The 26,047-nt window shown below is 37.0% G+C and overlaps 1 protein-coding gene across 1 annotated transcript in view; it reads left to right on the forward strand.

Annotated features, from left to right (window-relative positions):
• LOC124545594 (SH2B adapter protein 2) overlaps positions 1 to 24,878 on the forward strand; it is a 94,747-nt gene extending 69,869 nt beyond the window's left edge. Inside the window, exon 7 of the mRNA XM_047124542.1 lies at positions 23,076 to 24,878. Coding sequence (XP_046980498.1) covers positions 23,076 to 23,207 — 132 coding nt within the window. The 3' untranslated portion in view covers positions 23,208 to 24,878. The remainder of the gene's footprint in view (positions 1 to 23,075) is intronic.
• The last annotated feature ends 1,169 nt before the right edge of the window (positions 24,879 to 26,047 follow it).

Below are 26,047 nucleotides of genomic sequence, written 5' to 3' on the forward strand. Positions count from 1 at the left end.
GATGTCTATGTTCTTGATTCTCTCTACTAGTTGCATTCAGTTCCCTAGGTTTTTCTTGTCTTCAAAAGTGTATATATTACTTAGTAATGTGTGTGTATGTTGGGTGAGGTGGTATGATGGAGCATACCACTGGCCTTAAAGGGTTTGTAGGGATTTTAGAGTGGGTGCCTTTGGATTTTTTTGTGTCATTAATTTTATCTGGACTTTTGAGAACGTATTTTTGATTTTTTTTAGTGTCTGTTGGATGTTTCTATGATGTATTGCTCTTGGATCACTGGTCAGTTTGATGATGTTGTTGTCCCACAGAAACACTCATGTTTTATCTGTGTATTCCTTTTCATTCATAATCACAATGGTGTTCCCTTTGTCTGCTCTTGTTAGTATGGCATTGTTTTGTTTTAATTTTTGTTTTATCATGTTGGCTGTGATTTGTTCTGGTGTTTTTTCTTTTGAGATTATGGTGTATTTGTGTGTTTTGAATATCTGTGTTATTTCTGAAGCAACTAATTCTCTTGTTAAGTTTGCATTAAAATTTGATGTACCCAGTCTTCTTTGTTCTTTTATAGTATGTTCAGATTCTGTTATAAGGTCTTCTTTTGTTTTATGTAATATGTGTCTGTTAATGTTGCATTTGGATCCTTCCCCAGTAGACCTTTTTCTTGTTTGGTGAGAATAAAGTCAGGTAGGTTAATGATTCTGCCATAGAATTAATCTTTTTGGTTGTGGCGACTGTTTGTAGTGGATGTGCTCATATTGTTTATGATTCTGTTTAGCTTTTTGTTTGTTTATTCTGTTTTTCTTGCATTATTTTCTGTAAGTGTGCCTTTTCTCTCTGTGTTATTTCTTCAAACTGAACCGATATTGCAAATTTATTGGCCAATTCTAAATGAGTTTTGTCAAGTTCCTTGTTGAGTAACTGTTTTTTTAGCATGTAGTTCCCTAATTTCATGTTGTAGCCATATAATCTCTGCCTTCCATTTCAGTTTACTTGGTGCAGATGACATGCTGTTTAGAGAGTTTTCTAGATAGTTTAGAGTTACATTGTGAGTTAGACGGTGAACTGTATGTTGAGGGTTGTCTTCTGAAGTTTCATTAAGGTGTTCCTGTATTTATTGTAGAGCTTGCTGGGCAATGCCTGGATGGGCAACAAAATATTCATCTTTTGACTCTGTTTGTATTGCTTATTAGCGTGATTTTACATTATATGGTTTTGCAGTACCAATTGTATGATGTTCTTCGCTGATAGCTTGTCGTCTCCAGTCGAAACAATGTAAATGTACATTTCATCTGCGAGAATAGGGTCTTCACACGCATGATAAGAGCAAAAAATACAAACTTATTTTTGCAATTTTGTCATATGGTGACATGGTTGGAGACCGTGGCTGTTATTTGAAGACAAATGTTGATGGTGTTGGGCCTGAAAGTAAATTTGTGGCTGGTTGCTGTCCCAACACCATCAACAAAGTTATTTATTGGCACCGTTACGTTGATGACATAATATGCCTGATTGATGAACTACACACTCTTATAGAACAGCTACACAAGGAAATAAACAACTTGCACCCAAAAATTCAATTCCTGTTAAAACAGACTACACACTAAATTTCTTGGATCTCACCAAATGCAACCCGTGATTTCACAATATTTAGGAAACCGACTACCATGAGCACCACCATTCACGATGTGTATAACCACCCAGTGGGACACAAGTAAGCAAGCTTCAGGTTCACGCTCCACAGATTGAACAGAACACGTGTAAACAAACAGAATCACACACAGGAGCTAAACACAATAAAACAGATTGCAGAGGAAATTGGTTACAAGCCCTACATGATAGAGAAATCAAACCAACATATTTGTAAACAGAAAACAAATGAAAGCACAACACACTCTAAGCCTTACACAACAAAGATCAACACAACATACAAACAATGACCACATGCAAGACTCAACAGTACAACAACGCACACACATACACGCACACGCACACACACACACACACACACACACACACACACACACAAAACAAAATGGCACATACTCACCTACAATAACAAAAACGTCTACAGAATAGGCAACACACTGAAGAAAAAGGAACTTCAAATAGGATACAGGACAGATAACACAACACAGAAAAACTCAGAACACAGGAGACACCCATAGGTAAATTCAACAGATCAGGAATATATGAACTGACAGGCAACACCTCTGTCAGTGTACATAAGACAAACATGCAAGTACCTTAAAAAATACTAAGGATACCTCAGAGCACTAAATGTAACAGAATCTATAGCACATTTGCTGACCGCCTAATAGCCCATTAGCACCGCCCAGCTACAATAGCAGCAGATTTAGAAATACTGAAATTTGGCCACAGCCAATACCACAAACTAACAATATATGAGACCTTCCACATACAGAAGGCAATAGCAAAAGGCAAACAAGTTTTAAATGAAAACACTACATTATGTAAAGGCACGTTGTTTAATGTACTAAAGGATCTCTACACTCGGGAACAAATGATAGCCAACGTGATTAGGAAACACGATGGCATGGTGCTCACTGTTTTTTGCAAAGTAAAAAGGCATTCATAAAGAAAGAAGCTACACAAAGTACATTAATATGTGTGTGCAGTCTCCTTAGGATTTAAAAGAGGAAGGATAGAAGTAATAACAATTATTCTTTCAAAAATCAAGAGATATGTTAACCTGCCAATGATATGTACATTTACATGGGTTGGTTTGCAGATGACAAGCTATCAGGACACCATACAGTTGGTCCTGTGAAACCATATAATGTAAAATCATGGTATGAAGCCAAGCAAACAAAAACTTTCTTTAGGGCTCACTTTGTTAAATCATTTGTAACCTAAAATACTTTCACTTTTTACAGTTTTCAAAAAACAAAAATGCGCTGGTGATGGCACAGAGGTGCTGAATCATGTTTGTCCAAAAAGAAAAATCAGTTTGTTTGTAAAAAGACAGAACCTGTATCCTGTAGTTGTAACTACAATGCGGAAAGAAAGGGCAAAAGCAGCAGATTCAAAAGATGAATATTTCGTTGCCGAATGAGGCATTCTGCTACAAGCTCTACCATAAATACAAGAACAACGTAATAAAACTTCAGAAGACAACCTTCAGCATACAGTTTAGTAAAAATTGTCTAACTCATAACGTAATTCCAGACTATATGAAAATTTTTTGTAAATAGCGTGTCACCTGCATCAAGTAAGGTGAAATGGAAGGAGGAGATTATATGGCTAAAACATGAAACTAGGGAATTACACACTAAGAAACAGTTACTTAACAACAAACTTGTACAAACCTGTAGAATTGGCCAATAAATTTACGATATCAGCTCAGTTTGAGAAAATTACAGAGAGACAAAAGGTACACATACAGAAAATAATTCAAGAAAAACAGAATAAGCAAACAAAAAACTAAACAGAATCATAAACAGTATGAGCACACCCATTACAAACAGTCACCACAATCAAAAGCATCAATTCAATGACTGAACCGTCTACCTTACTGACATTATTCTCACTAAACAAGAGAAAGGTCTACTGGGGAAGGGCCCAAATGCAACATTAACAGACACATATTACATAAAACAAAAGAAGGTCTTATAACAGAATCTGAACATACTATAAAAGAACAGAAAAGACTGGGTACATCAAATTTTAATGCAAACTTAACAAGAGAATTAGTTGCTGCAGAAATAACACAGATATTCAAAACACACAAATACACCATAATCTCAAAAGAAAAAACACCAGAGGAAACCACAGCCAACATGATAAAACAAAAATTAAAACAAAACAATGCCATACTAACAAGAGCAGACAAAGGGAACTTCATTGTGATTATGAATGAAAAGGAATACATAGATAAAACATGAGTGTTTCTGTGGGACAACAACACCATCAAACTGACCAGTGATCCAAGAGCAATACATCATAGAAACATCCAACAGACACTAAAAAAAATCAAAAATACGTTCTCAAAAGTCCAGATAAAATGAATGACACAAAAAAATCCAAAGGCACCCACTCTAAAATCCCTACAAACCCTTTAAGGCCAGTGGTATGCTCCATCATACCACCTCACCCAACATACACACACATTACTAAGTAATATATACACTTTTGAAGACAAGAAAAACCTAGGGAACTGAATGCAACTAGTAGAGAGAATCAAGAACATAGACATCCTAGACACAGCAAGCCTCATATCATTTGACGTCACATCAATGCACACTTGTACTCAAATAAGTGAAACAATCAACACCGCCATACAGAGACTAAAGCAATAAGGAACCACACCATCTCATACATTAATGAAATAGCAACTGTACTGAAGACCATAACAGCACAAAATTACTTTATGTTCAACAAAGAATTTTATTCCCAGCATGAAGGGCTGCCAATGGGATCCCCAATAGGTGGCCTCCTAGCCAACATATTCATGAACAACCTAGAGAATAGGGTCTTCACACACATAATAAGAGCAAAAAAAATACAAAGTCACGTACTGGTACGTTTATGTCGATGGTATGACATGCCTGACTGATGAACCGCACACATATATAGAACAACTACACAAGGAAATATACAACTTACACCCAAAAATTCACTGCATGTTAGAAACGTACAACACACTAAATGTCTTGGACCTCACCATACGAAAAACAAACACCACCCTTGATTTCACAATGTTCAGGAAACCGACAACCACAAGCACCACCATTCTCAATCTGTCAAACCATCCAGTGGCACACAAGCAAGCAGGCGGGCAGCTTCAGATTCATGCTCCACAGATCGAACAAAACACGTGTAAGCAAACAGAACCACACACGGGAGCTAAACGCAATAAAACAGATAGCAGAGGAAAATGGTTATGAGCTGCACATGATAGAGAAATAAAACCAACATCATTTACACACACACACACACACACACACACACACACACACACACACACACAACCAACCTTCAGCTCAGGTCAACACAACATACAAACAATGATCAGATGCAAGACACAACAGTACAACACACACACAAAACAAAATGGCACATACTCACCTACAATAAAAAATTGTCTACAGAATAGGTAACATATTGAAGAAGCAGGGACTAGAAATAGGATACAGGACAGGCAACACAACACAGAAAAGACTTAGAGCACAGGAGACACCTGTAAATAAATTCAACATATCAGGACTATATGAACTGATATGCAACACCTGACAGTCAGTATACATAGGGCAAACATGTAGGAACCTTAAAACACCGGCGAGCACAGAAAAATAATGGCAACCATAGCACATGTGCTGACCACCTATTAGCCCATAACTACCTCCAAGTTACAATAGCAACAGATTTAAAACTGCTGAAATCCAGCTGCAGCCTATACCACAAACTGACAGTAGAAGAGAACGTCCACATACAGAAAGCAAGCAAGTTTTAACTGAAAATACTACTCTCTGTAAAGGCATATTATTTAACACATTAAAGGAACTTTAGAGGAAAGGCAACACAAACAGCTAAAGGAGCTTAGACACACACACACACACTCACACACACACACACACACAGAAAGAGAGTGAAAAAGTAAACAAAATTCAAATTCGGTGCCAAACTCTCTCGGGAACATATGAATGCTGATGGGGTTAGGAAACACATTAACATAGTGCTCACTGTGTTTTGTGAAGTACAAAGGTGTTTAGAAAGAAAGAAACTACACAAAGTACATTTATATGTGTGTGCAGTGTCCTTGGAACCTAAAAGTAGAGAGAAAGAAATAGTAACAACTATATATCCAAAACATTTTGACACGCCAAAATCATGTCTTTTAAAAACCAAGAGATGTCTAAACTTGCCGATGAAATTTACATTTACATTCTTTGGTTTGCTGGTGACAAGCTATCGGTGCAGGACACCATAGCATTGGTCCTGCAAAGCCCTATAATGTAAAATCACAGGAAGAAGCAAAACAAACAAAAACTTTCTTTAGGCTTCACTTTGTTAAATCAGTTATAACCTAAAATACTTTCACTTTTTACAGTTTTCAGTAAATAAAAACCTGCTGATGATGGCACAGAGGTGCTGAAATCTGTTTGGGTAAAAAGAAAAACAGCATTTTTGCAAAAAGGTGGAACCCATATCCTGTAAGTGTCAGCTTTCAATGACTCATTTTTGTCTGTGCTGCATAAAAGTTAATTTGTATCTCCATCACAATAGTTACTATATTATGAAAAGGATATATTGCTATTCAGTTGTAGAGTTACAGAGTGACCCAACAAAAAGACTGTTATGCGTTGAGCTTTTGGTCAAGTACTTCTCCAGAAAGGAAACACTCAGGAAACACACACACACACATTCACATAAGCGAACTCACCTCACACACACATGACTGCTATCTCCACCACTCTGGCCTGGTCTTCCCATTGTTTCACAATAACTACTGTTTTTCAGTAATAACACACTCAACAGCTGTAGGGTTTGCTGATGTAGCTACAATCAACTAAACATATGCTTGACCACAGTAGCTGCTATCTACTTCTGACCTTTACAGTATTTCATCTAGCTTTACCTCATCTTGATCTACATCAGTAAAGACACTTATGCTCCAACTGTGTTTGTATACATTTTCATTAGTTCTTGTATCATCTCGTAGAGCTTTTTTTTTGTACCGTTAAAAACCTTAGGCAGCACTGAGTGTGGATCATACACTCCTGGAAATTGAAATAAGAACACCGTGAATTCATTGTCCCAGGAAGGGGAAACTTTATTGACACATTCCTGGGGTCAGATACATCACATGATCACACTGACAGAACCACAGGCACATAGACACAGGCAACAGAGCATGCACAATCTCGGCACTAGTACAGTGTATATCCACCTTTCACAGCAATGCAGGCTGCTGTTCTCCCATGGAGACGATCGTAGAGATGCTGGATGTAGTCCTGTGGAACGGCTTGCCATGCCATTTCCACCTGGCGCCTCAGTTGGACCAGTGTTCGTGCTGGACGTGCGGACCGCGTGAGATGACGCTTCATCCAGTCCCAAACGTGCTCAATCGGGGACAGATCCAGAGATCTTGCTGGCCAGGGTAGTTGACTTACACCTTCTAGAGCACGTTGGGTGGCACGGGATACATGCGGACGTGCATTGTCCTGTTGGAACAGCAAGTTCCCTTGCCGGTCTAGGAATGGTAGAACGATGGGTTCGATGACGGTTTGGATGTACCGTGCACTATTCAGTGTCCCCTCGACGATCACCAGTGGTGTACGGCCAGTGTAGGAGATCGCTCCCCACACCATGATGCCGGGTGTTGGCCCTGTGTGCCTCGGTCGTATGCAGCCCTGATTGTGGCGCTCACCTGCACGGCGCCAAACACGCATACGACCATCATTGGCACCAAGGCAGAAGCGACTCTCATCGCTGAAGACGACACGTCTCCATTCGTCCCTCCATTCACGCCTGTCGCGACACCACTGGAGGCGGGCTGCACGATGTTGGGGCGTGAGCGGAAGACGGCCTAACGGTGTGCGGGACCGTAGCCCAGCTTCATGGAGACGGTTGCGAATGGTCCTCGCCGATACCCCAGGAGCAACAGTGTCCCTAATTTGCTGGGAAGTGGCGGTGCGGTCCCCTACGGCACTGCGTAGGATCCTACGGTCTTGGCGTGCATCCGTGCGTCGCTGCGGTCCGGTCCCAGGTCGACGGGCACGTGCACCTTCCGCCGACCACTGGCGACAACATCGATGTACTGTGGAGACCTCACGCCCCACGTGTTGAGCAATTCGGCGGTACGTCCACCCGGCCTCCCGCATGCCCACTATACGCCCTCGCTCAAAGTCCGTCAACTGCACATACGGTTCACGTCCAGGCTGTCGCGGCATGCTACCAGTGTTAAAGACTGCGATGGAGCTCCGTATGCCACGGCAAACTGGCTGACACTGACGGCGGCGGTGCACAAATGCTGCGCAGCTAGCGCCATTCGACGGCCAACACCGCGGTTCCTGGTGTGTCCGCTGTGCCGTGCGTGTGATCATTGCTTGTACAGCCCTCTCGCAGTGTCCGGAGCAAGTATGGTGGGTCTGACACACCGGTGTCAATGTGTTCTTTTTTCCATTTCCGGGTGTGTATATTTCATAAAACTCTATCTTGTGTGCGAAAGAGAAAAAATGTTACTTCTGATATCTAAAATAATTCAAAAAGTGCTATATTTCCCAATATATAGTGCGAGTCCAAATTAAAGCTACCCACAAAGGAGTGCCAATTTAGTATTGTAAAACTTGACATCTAATGTCTTCCACTGGAAATAAAGTATTTAATAACTCTGAGAGACTGTAGACCATAATTTTACATTTGATTCTTGGCTTCAGGGTAGAATGTTATACGTGTAATAGTTCAGTTAAATCATACAGTGAATTTCAGCTCTGTTTACTTTCTTTGTGGGTTGCGTTATCCAGCTACACAAAGATAAACATGTTGCCAGGGAAAGTATATTTTTCCTGCAGGTGCATATTTCTTCTACCACCAATGTGGCCAAGTGCTTGAATTTTTTATCTGTTGGTTAATAAAATAGATGAATATAAAAAGGGCTATGCATAGCCACGATATAATTTCCACAGTTATATGACTTAATTTGTATCGCTTTTCCAATTATGTCTACAAGAACATTACAACCAATAACATCAGCAGTGTAAATTCCTCTTGGTTTTCTCCACAACTAATGCCAATTATAGGCCAACATTAGAAAACAGGATTAAGTTTTACTTATGAGAAAGCACTAATTTTAAGTGACTTTTTATATTTTATTTTAAATACCATGATTAAAAAAAAAAAAAATTAACACTACTTTCTTAGATTATGTGAGACATACAGAAATCTGAATTATTCCTCCTGCATTATAAAACAGTAAAGTCTCTCTGCTTCCATTATTTTATAAAAAGTCTTTTCTTTTCCCCAGAGATTCAGGTTCACTCTTAAATTACTCTTTGAATCGCAGTTTATTCTTTTTAAAGCCGGTGTTATTACTATTCACATACTGTCATCTTTCGGCCAGTGGCTAACTCAATCCTCTAAGCTTTCACTCGTAGTCACAATCTTCCCAACACAAGGTACCATCAGAATGTCTGTCATTGTTTAATGGGTGCAAAGCATGCTGTTCATGAAATCAAGTAGTGAATACCCACTTTTCAAAATCTGATCTGATGAGTGAAGAGGGAAAGCCAGTTTGTTGGCACAAAAAATAAATATATGAATAAAAATAATTAATAGTGAAAAATACTGGTCCCTCACAATAGGATGGACTTGCAAATACATCCCATTTGTATAGAGTACAATGTTCCAGTATCATTGAATATTCTAATGACTACTGTATACATAACATGCAGATCTGCTTTGGCCAACAAGTTTATGCAGTTTGGAAGGAATCTACAGGGTTAATTCTATATGAATGTAACCAGGCTGCTGCAAATTACAGTTGTTGGTGGTAAGGCAGAAAGCAAATGAACAGCAAAATTTCATTTCTGCTATATTCTCCTGTACATCCTAGGTTCTTTTTTACTTGCCTTGTGATATTCACACTGTGCATTCATTTCATTCAGTCATTCATTCAGTTCTGTAAATCCCGTCAGTTCTGTAAATCCTGTCACAAAGGCGAACATTGTGGTGTGTGAAACAAAGCAGGAGGCAGAAACAATCACAGACTATTGTCATAATGTAGAATAGAGCTTTTCAGATCTGCTATTCTGGGTAACACACATTCTTATGCATACACATAGATAGTTGCCGCCAGAAACCCATATAAACAACATAAACTGTCCAAGGTGCTGCCATATTCGAAGTCAATTGAAAAGTCATCTGCTAGGATGGGATCGTATTATGTTTGTTTTTGTTATACAACAGCTTTTGCTGTTGCATCATAGAAACGACGTGTTTCAGGAAATGATCCCAATAATGAAGTCTGTATGACATGTACTATGTCATCTTAGTGTGATATTTGTGATGTATGAGCTTCTGCATTATTTTGGTGACTTTACTGTAAGGTCAGCAAGCACATTTTTGTAACTACAGCTGTATTTTTCCGCATAGATACTTCTGAGTTCATTTATAACTTTTACATTCAGTTGAGATTTGAATGACATTTCATGCTTTGAAGTACTGCAATGCATATTTGTCAGAGGTACCTTTCACAGATCATTGGTATCTATAGTAAAAGCAAATGATGAGTAAACAAACATTTAATAATGTGTGTTGAATGGTTAATCATCGTTGCGTTGAGGAGACTTACATATGTGTAGGCAGGACTTTTGTTGTTGTAGCAGTATGTCATCTTTGTTGGAATGGAAGCCAAGAGAGTAATTTTTTATGGAATATTAATACAGTTGTGTAACCTCCTGTGTTATTCAACATCTTACAAGACACCATAAATCTGATATCAATCAGCTACTGTTATTGTATAAAAGCAAGTATGCCAGCCACTTAATTGTGAATTACAGAGTAATCATGTAGATGCAGATGTACACAAAGTATTACTGTCTAACCAACCATACCATTGTTTTTACTGTTGCAGACTTTGAAGGACTATTATGGATAAAATAAAACTGAAACGTATTGTTGTATATTGCACACTGAGCTACTGACAGACTAATATTTCTTTTGGGAAGCTAATAGGAATAAAGAGAAATCTAATGAAACATGCTTATGGTATACAGTAATTGACAAATTTAATAATAAATAATGCTGTGTTACATAGTTCTACAATTATTTGACAGTAAAATGTAGCTTTAACTATATTTGTATGGTAAGTGGGCCAATTTACCAGAAAGACCCATCATGCACTTAAAAATTTTTTAAACTTTTTCTACATTTATCTTATTTGTTTTCTTATGTCCCCCATCAATTTAGATTTGCACAAATGATGTAATCTATATTTGAAGTACCAGTAACAACTAACGCACCAACTGGATAGAGTTTGGCACAATATCCCTCAGGAGAACATCCAACAACTCTTATCAGTCAGTGGCAAGCCAAATGAATAGTTGCTTAAGGCTCAGAGGTGGGCCATTGTGTTATTCAGTTGCTCAATTTTTGAAGCTCTTTCTCTTAAACAAATCATTCAATTTTTCTGAAACTGTATTCATATGGTTGTACAGACTGCTGCAATGTCTAGCACAGTGAATCAATTAATTTAGTTATTACAGGATGTATACGACCCGGGAGATCCGGGAAAAACCCGGAAATTTTTTCATCCGGGAGAAAACCAAGAAAAACCCGGGAATTGTTTACAATTCCGGGAATTGTTCATAGTTTTATTTTTCAGTTAAATTTTTGTGATTTTGAGTGGTAAGAACCAATACTCTAACAAAGGATATTACTGTATCCCGCTACTGCAGAATAACACTGCAGCAACCAAACATGAATGAGAGAGAAATAAACTTAAGCGCCATATACAACAACAAAACACAGTGCTCATACGAGTGTCTGCCAACAGCAAAATGTGTCAGAGACTTTTGGAAGACTATGCAATGCTTCATAACAACAAATTGCCTCTGATGAGCGTGACGTGACAACTGTTTAAATTAGATTCCTTTGAGCAGTTGCGGGCGGGCTCTTGGGCATGCGTAGTTGAGTCGTGTATGAGTAGTACCTTCTCCCGCTTCTTGTTACAGAAGTGTGGCTTGGCGCCACTACCTAATATTGCCCCGGTTCGGAAATATAGTAAATCCGAGCCTGATGCACAGAGCAGTCTGAGTTGTGGTGGGGAGGGTGGGTCGTCTCCACGTGACCTGTGTTTACGTTCAGTGATTTTGTTGTTTCCTCTTCGTTTATTGCTCTCATGTTAAATGATAAAACGGAATTTTATAACCGGGAGATAGCAAATGAATTAAAATACGTTCACATAATTACGGATGGCTAAAATATGCCATTAGTTTCAGATTTTATTTCCACCTTTCTGACAGTCAAGCATTAATCGCCTCGCAGAACAATCTAGTTATCTTTGTCGGTTTGCAAAAGAGATTTGGCTTTTATTAATCTTTTCTGCTGAGGCAGTCAGTTTATTTGAAACGAACTGTTTAATTTCACACTGTTGGCTGGTTTCAACTGTTTGCTGATTTCTGGTGCACGCATGACATTATGCCATAACAAAGAACCAAATATGAGATAATACAATACTGATACTCCAAGAAAATTTACATCCGAATCTGGACATACGAATGTGCACTTTAAGCCAAATTATGCGTTTTAGTAAGGTTCACAAAATTCCAATGCTCTTGATGTATCCTTTGATGTCTTGTTTCTTTTATGACCTAATGTAAGATCTTTTAATATTTTGCACGTACGAACGTATGGCCTTCCTGCGTCATTGCGCGGTGATGACTGTTATCTGGCACTCTCTTGCAACTGCTGAAACGAACCTATTTCTAACAGGTAGCGGGAAAATATTGCGAACGGTGGTCTGAAAAGCGTTACATACATTAAAAGCTAATTTCCTTTTACGCAAGATGAACTGTTTGCGAGAATGAACGATGAATTTTGTAAATAACAAAGCGTTTGACTCTCATTTAAAAATCAACTCTTTGAGGACGGCCATTTAGAAGAATTTTGAGCTCAGAAGAGCACACATTTATGTTGTTATTAAAAATTTTACTGGCACATTTGTGTGATGCACCTTAAAAGTGTATCACGCGCAGAAAAGGTCAACATTATATGTGGAAGCTTAGCTTCTCTTCCAGCTTATTAATCTTGGAGACCAATATTATACGTGAATGCTATGTATATTAATTTAAACCATTAACTTTTCTTATTTCTGTTTTCGCGCTACTTAATAGTGATCTTGCTATTGGCTGACTACGTCACGTGTCCTATGCTGTCATGAGCTGGCGAGATCACGTGACATGAGTGAGTGATGAGTGGCTTACAAAACCGCATAGCAATCTCTATTTCAATGCTTCGGAAAGTAACATGTGGTATTTGGTGGAATTCGAATTTATACCTTCATAATACGAAAATATGCAGCATACATATTGCTGCACATCAAAGGTGTTTTAACCGGGAAATCCGTGAAAAATCCGGGAATTTTTTTTCCTTGTCCACATAGACACCCTGTAATAGTGTCATGCTGACAAACATACAGTTTATCAGTAAACTTTTAGGGATGAAATGGAGTGGCTCTAAAATTGTGACAGCCATTATGTATCTGATGCCCAGTTTTGTGATTCAGATGATTTCAGACAAGTTGTACTCTGAGATATCTCAGCTTGAGATCCATAAAATATGACAAGCATCTGAGTTTATATAAAAAATATGTTTATAGGAAAAAAAGTAGAATTTGTATGGAGATTTAAAAACATATAGAATATGGTTAAAAGACAGACACAAACTTATATTTGTTATTGGACTTTAGATCGGGAATCAATGCAATACAACTCTTTTGTTTATATTCCATCAAAATTAATCCATTCTAGAATGCTGTTGAACAAACAGACAATACATTTTTAAGTGTCTCATGAATGCTTGCTGATGTAATTCTGCTGTTGCTCCCTGTGTAAAGCAGAATTAAATTTTATGAAGTCTGGTTTGTTTCCATCAGGAACAGCATGCTCCATGACTGTATTAATGAGATCCAAGAAGGAGAAAGAGCAGCATCAGTCACAAATTTGTAATCTGTTTATTGCAGAGGGATTTCAGCTGTTGTGTAGCTATCTTCAGTGCAATTATATCCAATTCATTACAGCCTATCATAGATAAAATCACACATGGTGCCACTTGATATTACTGATAACAAACAGTCAAACTTATGACCGATGCTGCCCTTCTTCCTATCTTTGATTTTATGATTTGTTACAAAGGTCAGAGATAGTAATTTTTACACACTTGTTGTTATTAGTGGTCATTATTTAATGCAGTATAGTCACCATATATTAGTTCTTTGAGTTCATTGTTTTACCACTGTTGTACAAGGCAAATGGTCTCAGAAAATATATGGAACAGGAATTACAAAGTACCTTTACTGACCTTCGAAGTAATCACCATTAGCCACCACACACATCCGACATTGATTGTAAAGCTGTAGGAAACTGTCAGCAAACACTTCTTGTTGGAAGCGCTCAAAGAACTGTTTTCATGAATTCTTGGTTATCTGCATCATTACAGCAGATGAGACCTGGTGCTACCTATATAATCTGGAGACCAAGTGACAGTCAATGGCATGATGTTCATCGTCTTTGCCACCTCCGTCAGGTAGAAATTGATGATGGGTCGAGCCCCATCAGCTTTGTGATAATCTTAGATTTTTTCAGCTGACTTTGTTTGTGAGGTAGATGGCGAAAAGCATAGCATCGACAGTCTCTTGGTCTCCAGATCGTATTGGTGGCATGAGGCCTCTTCTCTTGTAATGAGGTGAATATCCAAAAATGTATGACCACAGTACTTTGAGCAATTCCACAAGAAGCATTTACAGACAGTTTCCAACAGCTTTGCAACCAATGTCAAATGTTTTGTAGCTAATGGTTATTATTTGTAAGTCTTGTTTCCTTTATTTTCGGAGACCATTAACTGATTTACTGAACGTTTCACGTGTGCTTTGTATAATGGCAGATTTTGTGAACCATCCACACACTTTCCCTGTACACCGTAGTACCCTATTCTTGAAAACATTGGAAACCAGGATGTTACCAAAATTCTTTTATTATACAGGGAGAAGAAAAAATGGCACACTTAGCAGTTGGCATTGTGATCCCTCATCCCAGTTCAAGACAAAAATGAATCTAATAAAACATACTCCTACCAATAGGTTTAATAAAAATGCGATTTAAAAAATGAGGCTCTGGTACTGCTGTAACTGCATGCAGTGTGGCCAAGAACAAGTAACATGAACTCTGCACTGTGTCAGAGCTGTCCCATTAGCTCAGTGAAATGAGGCAATGCCGCGGGGAACAGATATGCAGACTCTGTGATGTTTGAGTTGTGTTTGCACCGAACTTTTTTTTTTTTTTTAAGGCCTCTAATTGTATCAAATTTACACCTCCACAATGTGCTATCTTGCGTATTTCTTTCTGTTGCTGTTACATTTATTTAAACATTACGGCATATCATGAACTTCTTACGTACGTGAACGACCACTTATGTTTCATCCATGACAAAAAAAAGGGCCAATAGAAAATAAAAATGGACACAGTAACTTTGTCTGTATCCAATGAAGTACAAAAAACACAACAGGTAGACTACACTAGACTGCATATAATCTAAATGCAATAACTCCATTCTGTACATTTGCATCCATGCTTATCTTCACAGAGCCAGTACATAAATGTACAAGCAATGTTCATTTTAGAGATGCTCAAAGCAACCACCTTGCATTTGCAAACACTTCGGCACTTGTTGGATCATACTTTACTGGACCCTACACCTGTATTCACCATTGCCAAATTGGCATGCATGCAAGCTATTAGCTTGTGTACATCTGTGGCTGTCCTCACAAATAAATATCTAGTGGATTAAAATCTAGGGACCGTGGAGGCCAAAACATTGGACCTCCATGACCAGTCCACTTTCCTGTAAACGCTTCATTAAAATAGTTAGTTACATTAATTCCAAAGTGTGGCAGTGCACCACCATGCTGAAACCATAGCTGTAGCCAAACACCAAATGGAATGTTTTCTAATGCATCAGTCTTTGAGATACCTGGAACTGCCGTGTAATATAACTGGTACTTCACCGAGGCATTTAGTGAACAGTTTTAAGAATCACTTCCTGTGCATGTGGAGTATATCTAGACCTTGGATGACCTCTATCCATTACTTGTGGACGAAGATTACTGATTTCTCGATGGTGTTGCTCCAGGTTACGAAAAATGGTCTTATTGAAATGGGACCTTTGTGGGTACTGTACAGCATACACATGAACCGCACGAGCTTGGTTATCAGATGCACCCAGCATCAAAAATATATCAACATGTTAATCATCTTTGTAGTCCATTGAGAAGCCGCCCTACGTGAACTTCACAAGAACAGTTATGGTTTTGCATTGCATGGTTAGTAGACACATGCATGCAGTTTAATGGATCCCAGTGTCATGTGATAGACTATTGTCATGGGAAAAAATGATGTCCTGCTTATAAATAATGAAAACTAGAGAACAGACATCTAAAAAAATAAAAAATAAACCTGGTGAGGATTTGAACCATAACTAAATGTTGGATGTAGGTTGATATGTTGTAGCAGTCTGCTCAGTGAGCTACAATAGTTTGTACGCACACCACCACCACCACCACAACCAGTATGACGCATATTTCAACCTCAGGTCACAAAATGGTATCATTACTGTCTTGACTTCTTTGCAAATCATCAGTAGACGATGTGTTTAAAAAGAAAAAATAACAAAATCAAACGTGTGTGTGTGTGTGTGTGTGTGTGTGTGTGTCTATATACAAGCATATAAAACTTGGTTTGTAATTTATTTTCCTAACATTATACTATCCATATTTTTCTTTTTAACACATCATCTGATGATGACCTGCTAAGAAACTGAAATCAGTAATTATACCACTTGTGTGTCCTAAGGCTGATATATATAATAGAAACAATGTTTTTCACAAATGGTTGCTGTATTTTCTCATAAGGCAATATGCCTAGTTTGTACAGTGTGATAACTAACCTCTGTGATCAGACACTATTAATTTTACATTTGTTGTCTGCCCTTCATACTTTGCAGAAAAAAAATGAGGGACTAATTAATAAACATTAAAGTCTCACAATTATTATTTGGAGGTTATGTTTCAGCTTTGAACATAAACATCTGAATGTTTGTTATTTCTGTGTGTAAATCTTAGTTTAACAAATGGTTTCTTAGAACCATAATGCACAGATTCCAATGCTGACAACAGCACATGAGGGAGGTGAATACTGCATCATGATGGATGGAGCTTATTGTCACCACTGTCTGCCATTAGCAGCTTGGAGAAGGGAAGGGAGAGTTTGCCTGGAGCAGTGCAGAACTCCTCTAGTTGTGTCAGATCTTTGTTGGTCACTGTAGGTGGCTGCATGTTGTCTCCCGCCGGCGACACTACGACAGCACACTCCTGGGCCTCTGTCGGCAGCGGCAAGCTCAGTTGGGAGCACAGGCGGTTGCACTGAAAGCATCTACTCGCCTAACTCCAGGCGATTGCGCCTCTCTCAAACCTGACCAAGTACTTAGGATGGCGCTGCGTGCCGCTGGGACCTGAGAGGGTTTCGATGTCTTTGTTGGTCATATTTTTTGAAGAGATTATGGGTATTTAACCTGTATCTTCTGCCCAGAAAACTTGGTATCTCTCATCATTGCACATTATTCTTTATTTAATTGCTTTGCTTCTATGAGCTGAAATAAAAATTGTCCTATTACGGTATATTAATAATTTTTACTTATGGACGTCTCACAAGTGTAAGAATTTGCGAGGAACTGTGAATGGAGAGGGTGTGGGAAAAATACATTATTAAATATGTTATTATCCCTTTTCCTACCTTACTTTTTGGCATCTCCCTGGTATCCATTTTGTAAGTACTAAGAACACTCTTTTCTGTAAATGCTGAAGTTGAATAAATTGACATATCCATGAAGCATGTACTTTGTGCCATTTATTATTTGTATAATATTAATGTTTTGAGTTGTTGCAAAGACATAATGTGTTTTATATCTACATCTATGAGAATTATGTTCTAGAAATACTCTTCAGCAACTGTATTTTGGGCTGCATAATTATCCTGGTTGACATTTAATACTATAAATAGTCCATTTGTGTTTCATGTGTGTGCTCTTTAACCAATGTAAATGTGAGAATGTTATTTGAATCGCACATTTTTTATCATGCCACATATATTCAAGAAATGTAATAAAACCACAACCATTGTGGCTGTTAATACAGACAAAGAGATAATTCTCTTGTCTTTGGTGTTTTAACTACTGTAAATACTTTCATCTAGGAATTTGACACCCATATAACATTACAGTTACATATCATACTTTTTGTGGTCAAATGCTGTAGTCCAGAATGTGAGCCAATATAAAGAAATGAGATTAATAGAAAGGAGTCCTAATTAAAACATACTAGTCCAAATTTCAGACATAACAATTTTTCATCATTGTGTTAAATTATGGACACCATCATTATTATTATTATTATTATTATTATTATTATTATTACTATTATTTTCTTTGTTTCTAATTGCTGTGGCAAAAAGTTAAGTAAATGTATTGTGTCTAAAGCTATTGCACCTCCATAGTTTTGTAGGTTCCCATACTTCATTATCAGCAGGGCATTGTTTTAAGGTGTCATTTTGTTTATAAAAATCGATTAAGGTTTTTTACGTTTATGAAGCATTCCTCTTTAGAAATTACACCAGTGGCTGTAATGCATTGTTTTGGAATGAAGCAATGGGTACTGTGGCAAAATAAAGCTACTCCTGTTCACTTCGCATTCAAAATTGTTATCAGATGTTGAAGAGGGGAGAAAACAATGCAACTGGCTGTGGAGTTTGATCTTTAGTTTGTTAAGAAGATAGTGTCAGAATAAAATTAATGTGAGCCAGAATAACCAGCCTGTAAAAAGAAATATAAGAGATATGGCTGCTGGTTGTATTGTTTTCTTTTTGGGCACTTTTCAGCCATAAAGTCATCAGGTTAAAAAGCTAGAAAGTGCTTACTGATATTTGTTGCTGTAAATCACAAGGCACTGGGAAATAAATATTTGATATCACTAATATGTCCAACTAATAGTAAGTGCATAGCTATTTGGCAAAAAGTAATAAGTAAAAAATTACTTGCATAACAGCTTCTTTTATGTCTAATTTTATTTAAAACTACATTCGTAGGTTTGAGTGAAGGGGGCCTTCAGCACTCAAGTCAAACTGCCAGAGAAATTATAAAGTGAGTAAAGATTATTTCCAAACATGGAATAAGTTAGACTTGATTAATTGACTAATGTAAGTTTAAAAAATGTTATCAAGAGAAGGGTATAGTTTGGTAGCTGGAACATTTGTACACTATGTGGCCAAAAGTGTTCAAGCATCCCATTAAATGTGGTCTTTGTGAAACCAGATTAAGATATATATGTGAAAGCATGATGTGTTAACATCAGAGATATGTCTTCTATGTGAATGAGCCAAAGAACAGACTGGCACCCGCAAGTTTAGAAATTCTGTTAGAGAGGATTACCAGGTGGCCGGCTCCACTGTTAGCCGTGTTATTTAACAGTGACAGCATTAAGGAAACAATGAACCCAGTCATCAGTACTGTAAGCCTTTAAAACTAGCTGATAAGGACTGAAGAGTTTAATTGCACTCTAAGAGCCAATTGTCAGACCTCTCTATCACCTATTGCTAAGAACTTCTGTTACAGTTCAGTTTCAGAGACCAGTGACAGAATTATTATTTGAGTGGTCATGGGATCCAGTTTTCTTGCAGATGCTACTGACAAGTAACCACTAATCATAAGATTTAAAATGTTACTCCTCTTAAGTTGCTGCAGGTAATGCTATCACATGTAGTAAATGGATACTTTATGAAGAGATATGGCACTCTAATTTGTTCACATTACTGGTACCTGAAAAATGGCTTTTAAGTGATTGTGTTGTGATAGTAGTGAAATTTGGTTTGCGGCTGCTCTTCTTGGCTTGGGCTATTGAGCATGTTTTAGTCAGTGGCAAAATGAAGGCAGTTGCTTATGAAAGCAAGCTTCACATATTTTGATAATAGCATGGAATAAGAAATTTTTAGTTATAGTGTATAGCACCTCAAAGGACCATTGCTGAATCCATCAAAAATATTTCAGATGAATGAGAGAGTCAGTTGCATGTCAGAACAGTTTGCCCGAAATCTGAAAAATCACCAAATACTATGTTTGATGATGTATTAGAGGGCAACATCCCACAAAGTTAAGTATTGCAGTAGCAGGTGAAAGAGAGCCTACATGCAATTAACTACAGGGTTGAAGTGTTTTAAACAAACAGCAGTGCGTGTACGGGAACTTTTGGCCACATAGTATATGCCCCAACTAAGTAAATAATTAGGTTTAATATGAGAATTATTGCTTTTCACTTCTTTTAAGAAGCTAGAATATAAATATCAAAAACAGCTTATTAATTTACCATTGCTTCACCGTACTTCAAAGTGCTGAGAGAGTGTCATTGTCATAGATATTTGGAAGCACAGTGTTTCGGTACAATTGTAACATCACAGTTGTGCAGATAACATTGATTATATTTTCTTCACAATGAGCATACACAACTTTAGAACAATTCTGATGGATTATCTATATCTGAGCTTCACTTGTTGCCTTGAATTTTTCCCGTGAAAGCTGTCAAAGCTAGCTGTCAAGTTAAAATGGCTTTCAGAGTTGTGCTTTCATGATGTTTGCAGTAAAACTGTAGACGTATCTGAACGTAGTTGAAATTAGCTTCTGCTGATGTGTTGCTATTGAAAAAGAAAATTAAATTTGTGGCAAAATAGCTGTGCTTTTGTGTGTGCGTGTGTATATTTTCTGCTCTTCCTCCCCTAATGTTGCATGTACATTGCATGCTTCATTATGGAATTGTACAAAGTTCATGAAGCAAATTTCTTGAAAGTTCATTAGTCTGAATTTTATGTTGTGGTATTTTACATGACAAAGAAAGTGTTCCTTAAACAACATTCAATATTGATATTATTAATTTTTACAAAGTCATTACAATTTTACTTGGAAGAGAAAAAGATCCGGTATAGATGTACCAAAAATGTGTATTGATATTTGGCCTGAGCTTTTCTGCAGAAATTTGTAAGTGTTCTAGATATTAGATAATTATTACCTGATCATAGTTAATTGATGATTTTTTTTTCACAGCAACAATAGCAGTGGGTAACTGATTCTGTTTTTAATCACAATGAAAAATCTAAAAAATACAGCAAATGTTTTCATATTTGTTTTCCATTAAAACAAATTGTTTGACTATTAAGACAAGAGCTTTACATTTGATTGAGAAAGTGACCTGTTTACAGTTTCAGAATTGATTCCCATTGATGCAGGAATGTTATTTCATGTTTAGTTCATGTTTAAGTAATATGCACTGATATGTAAGATGTACTGACTTAATGACTAAACATAACCATTACTGTATAGTGAAAGTGTTGAGTGCTTCCAAACAAACGTGCATTCTTTTTAAGGGTGCATACACACATTGCTTCATTGTCTTGACACTGTTTCAGATCAATGCAGTTTGTGTGTACGTGCTCACAACAAAATCAAAAATCTGCAAAACCAGCCATCAAGTTGCAATTCTTGTTTATAGCCCCATCTACTACTCTGTGCTGCCATTGTACACTAAGTGGTTATTTGCATGTATTGCACTGTTTGTATTCCACACAGAATTTTCCAATATAATCATACTAGCTTCAGTGTGACAGAATAGTGACCCAACCTTCCACATTTACTTTCAACAGAACTGCGTAACTAGTGATATTTAAATGACAACTAAAACTAAAACAAAAATAAAATCATCAGTTACTGTGTCTCCCTTCTATGAGTGACAAAACTTTGAAAGTAACACAGTATTCAACTTACTCAGTCACTTTTGGAGTTCCTCATTATTTTTCATATTTTGTTTTCACTGTCAGTAAATATCCTTCAAGTAATTTGAAACAGCACATGAGCAGTAATTGTGTGAATCAACTATATCATAAAAATAAGAATAAAAATATATTCAGAAATAACTGAGAAAATCCACCTGGTGATCCTTAAGTGAGCTACCCTCTATAACCCTATACATCACAGACTGCGTTTTTCTGCACTCACTCTCTGAGGCCATTTCTGATGGAATGGTACTATATCCCCCCTCCCGTACCCCTATACTCTCCTTATATCACCAACGCTACAATGTTTTGCTGTCTGTTGTATTATCACCTTCTTTGTTTATGATCTATACGTGTCCCCTACCCCCATACTCTCCTAAAATCACCAACCCTACCATGTTTCGCTGTTGGTTGTATTATCACCTTTGTTTACTATTGACACATATTCAGGTCTGCAAGACAGTGCCTCATGATCTTTGTATCTGTTTTCTTCAGCATAGTAGAAAATGCATTTGCAGAAACGTGTCAATTTTAATGATCCTAAGATTGATGGAATTGGTAGTTGGTGGATGGAGGAAGATGTCAGTGATACAGATAAAGAAATATATGAAAAAGACCACGATTTTACAATAGCCAGTGATCACAGTTTTGTGGGTGGTGGATCAAACAGAGGAAGAACTTCAGGACAATGATATGGGGACATTTCCCTTTCTCCCAGCACTGAATGTTAGTTTTGCAGACTTTGTTTTTTTACCAGTCGAGTATAATTTTTGCATGGAAGTTTAAATCCTGGAATTTAGTTTTATGTGAAAATTTACTTGTTATAGAGGTACTATAATTTTTCATATGTAATCCATTTCTCTGACAGTTCGTTTAAATGTACTGTTTAAAAAATGACACAGAAGGATGCAATTTTGTGTGATAAAAAGTAGAATATGGCAGGCTGTATTTAGTGCAGCAAACAAAATAAGAAGTATTTAAACAACCGTAAATATTTGTAAAATGAAGGTTATTTAGCTTAAATTAAAAATTTCAGTTGATTTGCACCTTAAATCTCGGTTTGAACATAGATGTCTTACAGATTGCATCTCATTGTATACATTGCAGAAGTCACCTCATGAGCTACGGAATCATGTGATGTACTGAAAAGAGTGCTAGGCCTTTGTGTCATGTTGTGAATGTGTTGACTATTGCTCAGCATTTGTGTAGCGCTGTCTTCTTGTAACATCAGTGGCAAAAAAGGCTAGAGATAGACAGTGGCATACGAAAGGTATCACCTCAACGTAGAGTTGTTTTGGGAAACAACAGAAAACCTAGATATGAGTAATGTGGAAATTAATAATTCTCTGAGGCATTTGAAACTGTCAGTTTTTTTTTTTTATTTTTATTTTTTTATTTTTGTAATTTTTTTTTCCTGCTTAACTAAATGAACTCTTTCAATCATATGCAGATATGTTTCACAAGTTTATTCTTTCCAGGTGATAACATATGGAGGATCAGTTCGAACAAGAACAGAATCATTAGAGAACTTGCAGCAGGAAAGACAAAGTGGATCTGGTGGATCAGTTGGTGCTGGACGTGCTGTAGAAAATACTTACAGCTTTGTCTAATGCAATATAACAATGGACTGTGAGCGTCTGAATCTTCTTCCTCTGCATTCTGATACCTGCTACTGAGTTATCTTATTTGTTAATACAAAAGTGTACCGTTAATTGTCACAAAGTTTCTTTGTGGAGTGTTTTAGTTATGCAGTGTTCCTTGTCAGATATCTGAGATGAGAGGTATCTACTCCTTAGTGGAGTAAACTTAGTGGTGTGTATTTGGCTAGTTAAAATTGTGTGCTGGACCTTTGAGCCTGTAGAAGACATGCTTTTACAGTGGAATTGGTTGTCCACTAGAGGCATGGACACTGGCCTTGCACATCATTTTAACTTGTCACAAGTGTATAACCGAGATGTATATATCAATTTTGCTTTGGCCGCATATGCCCAATACCTGGTTTTTGTGCTGTGGTTGCATTTTATAAACAAGTTTCATGCAGCTCTGTTATTTGTAAATTAATTTATATAGGTATGGTAATGTGGTACAATAATTATTTTGTCAACACACATCAACAACAACAAAAAATTGGTCCACCTCTGTAGCGCAGTGGTAGCATTAGTGCCTATCACGCGATGGGGCCCGGCTTTGATTCCCGGCAGGGGACTGGGTGTTGTGTGTCCATCATCATCATTTTCATCATCATTAACATGCAAGTCGGCGAAGTGGCATCAACTAAAAAGACTTACATTACGGCGGCCGAATCCCGAAGGAGATATCCCGGCCAGTAAATGCCATACGATCATTTCATTTCAACAAAAAATTGTGACTGAAGAAGTAGAGCATTAAGATTGTTTTCATCATATCACTCGTTACATCTTTTGTGGGAACATATTGGCTCAGAGCATTGAAGATAGAATTCATTTAGGAGTGTCAGTGGTGCATGTAAGCTACCGCATTAATTAACCCAGGAAGAAATGAAACCAACAGTATCAGTGAATGTTATTTAAGTTAATTGGTGTATATGTATATTTGTGTGAGCTGCTATTTCTTGCCCAAACAGTATCTGAATAGTTGGTTTCCCACCTTTCTCTTTGCCCCCTCAGTGTATACATGACGGTAGTGGGGATTTAGGGAAAGTATTCATTTTGCACATTGTAATTTTTATTTTTTACAACTGCCTAAAAGTTGAGACATTACTGTCACAAGCAGTTACTTTGCATGTTTAATTAGCATTATTATGTAATATGTACAAACTGAGATAAAATGGTGCTAGATACTCAGCATTGCATTATTGTTCAAGAGTTTAACTCAGCTAAAGTAAGTTCATAATTAGTTTGATTGTGAATCTGGAAAATACTCTGGACAGTGGACATTTGTTTCCATATTATTTTTATTGGAGGTAACAGGCTATATATAGAGTAGGTTTTAATAGTTAGAAGAATGAAAAAAAGAAATTGATAAGCACTGTCACAGTTTGCACTGACAAACATACACGATGTGACCTCTCATATTGACTGCAACCAACCAAAGAGATACAGATCTGTTCATTTGTTAAACATAAGTATTTCCACATTTTTAATTGCAATATATGCTTGAACAGCAGCACTGCATTGTTAATGTTTCCTTTGATTAGTAAATAAGTGTACTTTACTAGTTGCCACTTCTCATGGCATATTTATTAGACAAGAGAATGCAATTGTACAGTGTGTTAATTTAATTTATTTTTTATACAAACAATCTATATTATACACTGATAAAAAGTATGGTTCTACTTATGAAATTAACACATGCAGTAACAGAGAAAGAAAAACAGGAAAATCAGTGGATTCTAAAGGATTGGCACCATAAGATTTTTCTTTTACCAGACAAGGGTAGATTTGGTATGTAGTAAAATGAAATACTGACATAAAATTATCCAAATCCTGAAAAAAAGTTTAATGAATAATTATAAACACCTAGAAATTTGATCCTGCATTGTTAGGATTGAAAACCAATCTTGTATATTGCAAATTATGTGGACTTCTGAGAAAAAAAAAGAATGAAGATGATAAAAATTAAATAACAGTGTGTGTGGTAAGTGTTGCTTAATGTCACAGAATTTTCATACTTGATATGCCACAGTTTGGCTTGAAAAACAGCTTTAACATTTTATTATTGTCCTACATTGTGTATTCTCTTACTGTTTCCCACAGTGTTGCCTCTTCATCACTTTCTCTTGAAGAAAGAAGTTTTGTTTCCTAAATTTTGGTATTTCATTTACTTCTTTTTTCCAACTGTGTTACTTCAATATCTAATTACACAAAGAATTGTTTTATATGCATTTAGAACTTAATTTATATACTTGTGCATTTACGTCCAGTCACTGTAAATTTCAGCTTTGCACGTAAAGCTATTTTCATATTGGTCAGGATGATTATATGACTGGTGGTACACAACTTTACTGTTTTCTGAGGCACTGTTTCTTTCACTTCAGATAACACAAACATTCATATTATTAATCGTACTTGTTCCTAATACAAAACTATGTTGCTTTCGCATTCAAATTCACGTGTATATAGATAATCAAGTGAAGCTTTTAAACCGTTGATACATGAATACCATATACCAAAGCTATAAGGTTAAAAAAATGTAAAATGATGAACTCCTTTCTAAGCGGAGTCATCACTTGTCTGTGATGTGATATCAGTATCTGTTATGTCTATCCTTCAATATGCAAGAAAATGTTTTTCACCAATAAAACATTTTGCAGAGCTTGTTTTGACATGTGCTACATCATAAAGTAGCACTTAAATGATGTGAGTAAAATGATCAGTATTATGCTAATCTGGTGATTGCATTTGTATATATTTTGTAGATTACATACAAAAATGTGTTATCAGTGTATAAGTGTGTACAAGTGACTTGATAA

This window comes from Schistocerca americana, chromosome 8, assembly GCF_021461395.2.
Source record: "Schistocerca americana isolate TAMUIC-IGC-003095 chromosome 8, iqSchAmer2.1, whole genome shotgun sequence".
In the NCBI taxonomy this organism is placed as follows: Eukaryota; Metazoa; Arthropoda; class Insecta; order Orthoptera; family Acrididae; genus Schistocerca; species Schistocerca americana.